The sequence below is a fragment of the Papaver somniferum genome, unplaced genomic scaffold, assembly GCF_003573695.1.
Source record: "Papaver somniferum cultivar HN1 unplaced genomic scaffold, ASM357369v1 unplaced-scaffold_99, whole genome shotgun sequence".
NCBI classification, from domain to species: Eukaryota; Viridiplantae; Streptophyta; class Magnoliopsida; order Ranunculales; family Papaveraceae; genus Papaver; species Papaver somniferum.
Genome location: NW_020653081.1, coordinates 86,207 through 95,472, shown reverse-complemented (window position 1 = coordinate 95,472; position 9,266 = coordinate 86,207). Strand labels below are relative to the sequence as shown.

At 36.4% G+C, this 9,266-nt stretch overlaps 1 protein-coding gene across 1 annotated transcript in view; it reads left to right on the top strand.

Moving 5' to 3' along the window:
- Positions 1 to 4,203: 4,203 nt before the first annotated feature.
- The window catches only part of LOC113346419 (probable LRR receptor-like serine/threonine-protein kinase At1g53440), a 10,289-nt gene continuing 5,226 nt past the window's right edge, over positions 4,204 to 9,266 (top strand). Inside the window, exons 1-11 of the mRNA XM_026589953.1 lie at positions 4,204 to 4,505; positions 6,440 to 6,614; positions 6,751 to 6,822; positions 6,907 to 6,975; positions 7,067 to 7,138; positions 7,227 to 7,298; positions 7,858 to 7,929; positions 8,060 to 8,131; positions 8,225 to 8,296; positions 8,439 to 8,510; positions 8,612 to 8,686. Coding sequence (XP_026445738.1) covers positions 4,394 to 4,505; positions 6,440 to 6,614; positions 6,751 to 6,822; positions 6,907 to 6,975; positions 7,067 to 7,138; positions 7,227 to 7,298; positions 7,858 to 7,929; positions 8,060 to 8,131; positions 8,225 to 8,296; positions 8,439 to 8,510; positions 8,612 to 8,686 — 935 coding nt within the window. The 5' untranslated portion in view covers positions 4,204 to 4,393. The remainder of the gene's footprint in view (positions 4,506 to 6,439; positions 6,615 to 6,750; positions 6,823 to 6,906; positions 6,976 to 7,066; positions 7,139 to 7,226; positions 7,299 to 7,857; positions 7,930 to 8,059; positions 8,132 to 8,224; positions 8,297 to 8,438; positions 8,511 to 8,611; positions 8,687 to 9,266) is intronic.

Genomic DNA, 9,266 nt, shown 5'->3' with positions numbered 1-9,266 from the left:
GATTTTGTTCCGTGGCAAGGGGTTTTAAAAACGACTAACACAACATTAGTTTCCCCTGAAGCTTCACCCATACCAGTCAAGCCCTCAGGTACTCCCTATCCTATAACACATTATGTGAACTGTGATGCTTTTTCTGTTGCACATCGTGCTTTTATTGCAGCTATTTCCAATGACGTTGAACCCAAATCATTTAAGGAAGCCATGGAAGATCCAAGATGGCGTCAAGCAATGCAGGAAGAAATTGCTGCTCTAATCTCCAATGATACATGGACAATTGAAGATTTACCTGCCCACAAACGAGCAATTGGTTGCATGTGGGTCTTCCGGATTAAGCGGAAATCTGATGGCTCTATTGAACGCTATAAAGCAAGATTGATAGTTTTCGGTAATCATCAAAAGGAAGGTATTGATTTCACGGAAACTTTTGCCCCTACAGTCAAAATGGTTACGGTACGCACTCTTTTGGCAGTTACTGCAATAAATAACTGGGAGTTGGTTCAAATGGATGTCCACAATGCGTTCCTTCATGGTGATTTAAATGAAGAAGTATTTATGCGGCTTCCTCCTGGTTTCAGTAATGGATTATCTGGCAAAGTGTGTAAACTTCGTAAGTCCTTATATGGATTGCGTCAAGCTCCCCGGTGTTGGTACGCAAAGCTAGCAACTGGTTTACGTATCTATGGTTTCTCTACTAGTGCCTCGGATCATTCATTATTTCTCTATCGACAAGGCAATACCATTATGTATATTCTCGTATATGTGGATGATCTTGTTATAGCTGGCAACAATAAAGCTGCTATTTGTGAATTTCAAACCTATCTCAGTAAATGCTTTCATATGAAGGATTTGGGAAAGCTAAAGTATTTTCTTGGTATTGAGGTGTCTAGGAGTTCCAAAGGTATTTTTCTCTGCCAACGTAAATATGCTCTAGATATCCTAATAGAAACATGTCTTCTTGGTTCCAAACCAGCTAGTACTCCAATGGATGAGAACCATCAGCTAGCACTTGCTTCAGACGCACTTATGCCTGATCCTGCTCGGTATCGAAGGCTAGTGGGGAGACTAATTTATTTAAATCTCACACGGCCAGATCTATGTTACTGTGTTCATATTTTGTCTCAGTTCTTACAACATCCAACTCAATCTCACTGGGATGCTGCAATCCGGGTTGTGCGCTATTTGAAATCTAGCCCTAGGCAAGGTATTTTACTTCAAGCTGATTTAGATTTAGTTCTTGATGCTTATTGTGATGCAGATTGGGCTAGTTGTCCAATAAGTCGTCGTTCTCTCACGGAGCATTTTATTTTTCTTGGAGGTTCTCCTATATCTTGGAAAACAAAGAAACAAACTACAGTTTCTCGCTCCTCCGCCGAAGCAGAATATCGTGCTTTGGCTTCCACAACTTGTGAAATCATATGGTTAAAAGGTTTGCTGCGCAATTTCGGTATAAGACATCCCAAACCAGTTTTGCTTCATTGTGATAGTCAAGCTGCGTTACATATTGCTAATAATATTGTTTTTCATGAGCGTACGAAGCATATTGATATTGATTGTCATTTTTTGCGTGATGAAATACTTCGAGGTACCATTATTCCATCTTATATTCATACTGCTTCTCAACTAGCAGACATTTTGACTAAAGCTTTAGGGCGTCAGCAGTTTCAAAATCTTCTTTTCAAGCTGGGCATTTCGACTCTTCATGCTCCAACTTGAGGGGGGTATTGGATGTATATTCTTGTAAATATTTTGTAAATATTCACTTCCTTGTTTTGAGAAGATTATTTCCTGTGTTAGATATTTTCATATCTTATTGTTTGTAATCCCACTCCTTTATATAGGAGTTTCTTTGAGAATGAAACACACAGAAAAGTTTAGAAATTATTCTCGTTTCTTCTTGTAGTCTTATTCATCTCGTTGTTTCTTTTCTGGTTTATATAAACCTTCAATAAAAAAAACAAGTTTAAGATTTTATTGCTTTAGTTTGGATTATAAGCCGGTATCGACTTAGGGTTGAAACCATTGTTGTAATTGAATAAGCGATCTCGAGCAGAATGACGATGATGGAAGGGAAAGCATTTCAAATATGACTCTCAATACCGCATGCTTGAGGACTTCCTCAAATACCTTATGTGATTTTTTTTTAATTATGTAATAAATTGATTTTGTAATGGGTAACGGTTATGAAATAAAACTAATGAGATTACCAAAGATATCCGTAAGTTCGGTTCTTAATTCAAATTATGGGACAACCAAACCTGATAACTACTCATGCTATTATCAATATATGTCAGGCTCCGCTTATATGTTAAACCTATTGTCAGCCGAACCTGACAACTTTGATCATTCTTTCCATAATTTGTCAGGTTTGGCTTAACTTGATGCATTATGTTCCAGCAGAATATTTCTCCGAAAGTCTCGGATCTGTTTTTCATCTAGGTTCGGCTATTCAATAATTCGCTTATGAGCCGAACATGAGGGTTCGACTCATTATCTTAATTATGGGACAACCGAACCGTATATTTTTTTCTAAATTGTGCACCAATAAAAAAACAAATAATAAAAAGACATGATATTGGTTCTTCTTCAATCGATATTGATCCGACTTTATCATACTTGTAGCTTGGTTGTCGAAATGTTTGTATTGGTTTATATAAGCAGCCACAAACCTTTCCTTGTGATGATCCAAATATTCTTTATGAAAATAGCTAATGACAATTGGGTATTCGATGCCCCAATGCTCAATAAGTCCCTCAAGTTTTTCCCGATACACATCTTCGGTGATTGACCATATCATGATCCTCTCATTCGCTGGCCCATAATCTTTCTTTCTCATCATACTCCTTCATAAATTCTTCATTTTTCTTTTCTCATTCTTCATCCGGTAGTGTCTTAATATTCTCTTAGAAATTCAATTTAAACGGTTGAATTATCGATTGACATTTTTTCCTAATATTGTTCCATGCATGAAACAGAAAATTAAAATTATGGACGTCCCGAAATACCTTACTAATAGCACATATCAACGCTGATTCTTTACCATCATCTTAGGAAGAGCATCCTCTCGGAACATTAATTTACATTGCTCTAGCCCCCAAATGTAACTTTTTTTTTGTCTTATCTCTCAAAAAACAAAAGGCTACGGTGAACGGTTCTTTGGTTGACGTATGTTCAACAACAACATCTCATGTTTGTTGGACTTGTACGTGCAATCCATTATAAGAGCTTTTGGGAAGCATAGAGCCAATCGAACGCAATCCGAGCGAGCAAGAAATAGGTGTGAGACTTGTCTGAAATCATCCAATCCCTTTTGGACAATGTATTTTTGCTTCACCTCCAACAACATCAACTTTTGCTTCACTACCTTACATTGCAAATCCTTCTCAAAGTACTTCTTGTTTTGTAGATAGTTTAGTGGATTTGTCGTTCTTGTCATCCTCCTTCAATATGCTAAGAAATTTAATCGGTGGCATACATGCTCTCTACATTTTATCTATTTTCACGTATTCATGATCTTTGATCCTTAAGACTTTTGCATGTCTGTGAGATAAAGTGCACGTGGCTGGTTATGATGGAAATTTATTTTTTTATTCACACTCCAGTGCTTTTTATTTTTGTTTTAGATGAAAATGATCTTGAAGGGACACTCTCTCTTCTTGGTCTTAGTCTTATTCTTTCTTCCCGTCTTCACAATATACATATAACCGTTTTTATGTTTGTCTCCGTCTTTCCCACTTATTTCAAAAACAATTTCAAACCGGCGATCTCGGCTTTGTTTCCCGCATACTAGCACACAATTTATTTTCAATCCATATACCTCAGCCCAAGCCCTTGCTTTAGGTTACTCGGCGGTTGACAAAAATACGTAACACTTGTGATTATGGTACGCCTCATATTTTTGTACGTCTCAAAATACGTTTTTTTTTAAATAAATTTTTTTTGTTTATCAAAAAGAAAAAAAAATAAAAAATCTTTATCTGCGTTTGCCCAAAATACTAACACCTGTGACTTATTCTTGATATTCACACTTTGGCGTACACATTTACGTGTTTCGGTGTTGTTGTTGTTATTACTATTTTGGTAGACGACGAGATCAACAAGTCATTCGAGTCTCGACTGTTGTCCTTTCCTAGTTGGGTTTACTAGTAAGGACATTCCTGTCCTTTTATCCGATCAAGAATCTTTGCTGGAAATGTCAATTCTAGATTATTCAACATCATCGTCCCTTTTGATCGATGGTTTTATACACCCAGTTGATCAAGTGAAAACAATATATATGTATCCATCCTATTCATTCTCGTCTTTCCTAATTTTTTCCTCAACGAGTCTGCTCTACTCCCGTTTCTTGGTGTAGTAGTTTTGTTACTGAAAGTCGAAAGTGGAAACGAGTAGAGATATGAAGTTAGTCTTGAGCAAACCTTTCTCTGTTATACTGCTTCTGGTATTTCTCGCATTGAATTGCTTGGATGAGTTCAGTTATAAAGCTCAAGTTCTACCAGAAGATGAAGGTTAGTTCAAAGACTATGATCAAATTATCTTTTCTTAACCATCATACTGAAAGCCGAGTTTTGCGTTTTCAAAAAACTACTTGATATCTCTATTTTTGATTTTGATTTTTCTTGATGAAATTAATTTTCTGCAAGAAAATATACAATCAAGCACAGTCTCCAATCATTTAATCAATGATAGATTTTATTAAACAATGGAGGCAGCAGTGATTTTAATCAATGATGGATGTTCTTCAAAAAGTAGCTAGTATTTTAAAACAGTTTTTTTTTTTTTTTTTTTTCATAATTGATAGTCTAAACAGTGCCAGTGCGATGCAAGTTTTGGATTGAAAATGATGGCCGCCTTAAGACGTCCACTGAAAACAAGACAACATTTTTAAGTCTCATTAATTTAAGAGACTGGTACAAAGACCATTTCTAACCCAATCCAATTTTCTATTCTCTACTTGTTAATTAGGAGTACTAGTTTATTTGAGCAAACTTAAATCTTTGCATATTTGTTTTTAAACTTGACCTGCTTTTACGACGAAAATCTCCACGAAAAAGATGCTCTGACTAGGGTCTTGGAGATTTCCTGCCGCCCGCCACATTCTCTAACTTATCCCCATTACACCATTTTGTGACCCTTGCTTTTGAGTGGTTCTAGTAAAGATGCAGCATGATACTTGGACCACTGACTTGTGAGACAATGATTTGTTAGGATCTGTCTAAAATAAATATTTATATTTCCTGAGATCAGTAATTATTACGGTTATTATGGCAGTCCTTATGGAGCCAAAAATCATCCACATCTATGTGATGATCAATATTTTAGGGACTAAAAAACGTAACTATAAATGATTTTTTCAAAAAACCCTTTTCACATCCATATGTCTATAAAGTCTAGAACCGGGCCTCCTTAAACGTTTTATTTTTTCAAGAATGATTAACACACCGAGAATTTACACGTGGGCGCACCGTATGAGAGGGGTTGGTAGGGTCCATTTCTGCCCGCCCCTATGCCGATACTAAGCACGCGCATCTGGGACCGTCCATTGCCCTCACGGTGCATTTCACAGTGAAATGCTTCGGTCAGGTCAATGTATCAAAGCTGTTATCTTTTTGGGTTTTTTTCTGGACGTATATTTTTTAATATTTCTTTTTTCATTAACAATTTCTTTTAGTATTTTAGTGTATTAAAAACAAGAAAAAAAATGTGGATCCCAGTTATCTAGATCTCCATAGTAGAATAAATCCCCATAGACCTTGATTATCTTTATTTATATGGATTCTCGTGGATGATTTAACAATTAACATCCATACTATAGGAGTTGTCCTTATAGAGATATGAAATTCTACAGGGGTTATTAATTTTGTAAATTCCATGCAATGCGATAGTTTATTTTGAAATTTGTTTATTTCGTCGAAGGTAAGTAACTGGGAATATGTCATTATGTATATTTCAGATCAGACTGTCAGAGTCTAAAATGGATACTCCTTGTCGCATTTAGCTTTTTCTTTGAGTCGTAAAGTGGAGAAAATGTCAATCAGTTCTGGAGGCATGTTAGGGTTCTAGACCAAAACACTGTAACAGAATATAAAATAATTAGAACCCTAAGATAAATATCCTTTTTTATGGAGATTAGCCACCTCTGCTGTGAAGAACACAGATAAAGAACTGTTTGTATTGATTGAATGAATATCAAATCCTAGAACAAATTATGAATATATAGAGAACCGAACTTGAATCCTAAACCAATAACAAATAAGGAAAGACATACTAATTCCTAAAATAATTAATTGGTGTTGGTGTCCCAACAAGGCAGGTGTACGACGGAGCCTGCCCTTCCAGAATCCATTGGACATCAAAAACCCAAATTTTACAGTTTTACATTACTCTCCACGCCGGGTACTTTAGCACGTTGACTAATACGAAATATTTGTGTACCCTTCAGTTGAAGCACTAAAGCAAATATCAACCAAGTTACAGATTCCATATTGGAAGAACATCGACCAAACTTCTTGCAATAGAAGTGAAGATCTTAATTGGACTACAAGTGCGTATACTCTAAGTAAAGTTGTGTGTGACTGTTCTTACGACTCCTCCACCATCTGCCATATCACCAATATGTAATGTACCTCTTCTCATTTACCTGTTGCAAATCAGAAAGCAAGGCAGTTTGTCCTCTACATTTTTACATTTTAGGGGTTGAGTCATTGAGATATAGAACTAACTGTGGAGAAGATGTTTTGTTTGGATATGCAGTCAGCTGAAACGCCTCTACTTAAGTGGAGAATTACCTGATGAATTTGCAAATCTTCCCTATCTGCAAGAACTGTATGTGTTGTCTCATTCACTTTCCGTCTCTTACCTGTTTGATAATATTCCCAAATGACTTCACTTAATCATTTTGTTAAACAGAGATTTTAGTGGCAATTTTCTCAATGGGTCTATTCCTAAGGCTTGGAAAACTCTTCCACTGGTCATTTTGTAAGTCATTTTACACAAATTTGAATGCTTTCCTAAGTTCATATATGAAAATACAAATGGTGAAGTCATACTATTTTCTTGTGAATTGCAGGTCTCTCTTGGCAAACAATTTTAAGGGAACAATTCCAAATGAAATTGCAGACATTGTTACTCTAGAGCATTTGTAAGATGTGTCAAATTCTTCTTTTGGTTCATTATGAAATTCAAGGTTTCCGATGATTCATTTTTACTTGTACAATTGTCCGTTGCAGGGTATTGACAGATAATCAACTTGAAGGACCCATTCCTCCAGAGCTTGGCAAGCTTACCAGATTGAAGACATTGTAAGATGGTTTTCTATTCTCATTTGCCTGATAATCTTTGAGTTTATCTATTCACTTTATTTGTTTAGTTGCGTGATCCAAATGCTACATTTATAGAACTTGCGTCATGGCTGTATCAAGTAAATGATAGTCCATGACAAGAGCAAGTAAATGAGTGTCCATTACAAGGGCATTAGCGGTTTGTGTAATGTTAGGGACCCCACAAGTTGGACACACAATGCTGTCGTAACTGTAACTGATATGGTAGCTTAATGTAAAGTACGCTCAAGAAGTGGTGTTAAATCTGCTACTCTTTCACCTATAACATCACTTAAGATACCACTGTGTCCAAGTTCTGGATCATCTAGCACTTTTAGAGTTGCTTTGATAATTCAATAATGATCGGAAGTGATATAGTAAAAAGGAAGTATGCTTTAAAACTTAACGTACAAAAGCAATATGTTGTGAACGCCAATTTCGTATTACCATACCAATACTGATTCATTATTGTTACTAGTGCCGAAATTTTCATTAGAGCATTGAAGGATAACTATTTTGAGTTGTGTTCTTACTCATGCAGAGCTCTTTCTGGGAACAATTTCACAGGAACTTTACCTGCAACATTTGCTACTCTGAAGAACATTACAGATTTGTATGTGATGCTCATTTTTTTGTTTTCAAACCTTACCTCTGATATTATATCTAGCCAGATGGTTTTTGGCATCTGTATCTGTCATCAATTGTTTGAAATAAGCATTCTCTGGTTTTTCTACTATTTGCAGTAGGATAGCTGGGACTAGTTTCTCTGGAGAAATACCTGATTTCATTGGCAATTGGACGCAACTTGTTCGGCTGTGAGTATCGTGCTCAAAATTCCCTCTTCTGAAAATTCTTGAAATTCTAATTCGATTGAACTTTCTGATTAAAGATGTTTGGAACCTTTTCAGAGATATGCGAGGCACATCAATGGAGGGGCCCATCCCTTCCTCCATATTCCACTTGAAGAACTTAACAACACTGTTAGACCACCTTTCAAGTTTACTGAAACGCTTCTACTTTTTGCATCCAAAATTCCAAATATAAGTGTTTTTCATGTATTTGGTTATGAATTGGAAACAAGTTAGAGACGAACCATCATATGTTTGACATATTTTGTTTCAGGAGAGTGTCTGACTTAAAGGGACCAAACATGCCCTTCCCTGATTTGCGGGATATGAGCAGCATGCAGCAACTGTGAGTTGAGCCATGGTTATGGTTCCTGCATTGTGTAATTCTACATGTATGCCTGTGATTTTATTCACCAATGAAAACTTTGTTTCACTTATGTACAACAGGGAGCTAAGAAATTGCTTGATTAATGGTTCAATTGCATCAAACATTGCAGAGAGCATGCCTGGACTAATGCGACTGTAAGTTTCTTATAATGAATAACTTTGCATTAGAGTCCCTCCAGAAAGTTGGTTCCTCTTTGTTGATAGTATACATGATTTCGTTTACTTCTCTGTGTGTATTGCCAAATGATCAACTTTAGCACACACCTTACAACCATCCCCCTTTCTGATTCCTGTACAACTAAAAAGAGTAGCTGCCGAAACTTCCAATGCTGCTGCTTTCAATGTGCTGTCAGGTTGCTGTTATATTTCCACATATGTTTAATGCTCTTATCTAGTGCGTGGAAATTTGGTCTGTCCCCATAATTAATAGACTTAACTCTACTCAAGAAATGAGTTTCATCATTCCTTCGTTTTTGTTAAATGTATCTGTGATGGGTTATTGTGCTTTACTTTGAAAATGATACACATGATCAGATTGTGTGTGTGTGATTTATATGGACGTTTAATCTGCATGAATGTCCACATATGTGTGGTCTATAAGGAATATGTACTTTCTTTTGATCAGTGGCAATACACTCTACACTCACGTGTCTTGCAGCTTAATAAATTCCCTAAACCTCCCCCCCCACACACACACCCCACCCTCCACACACCA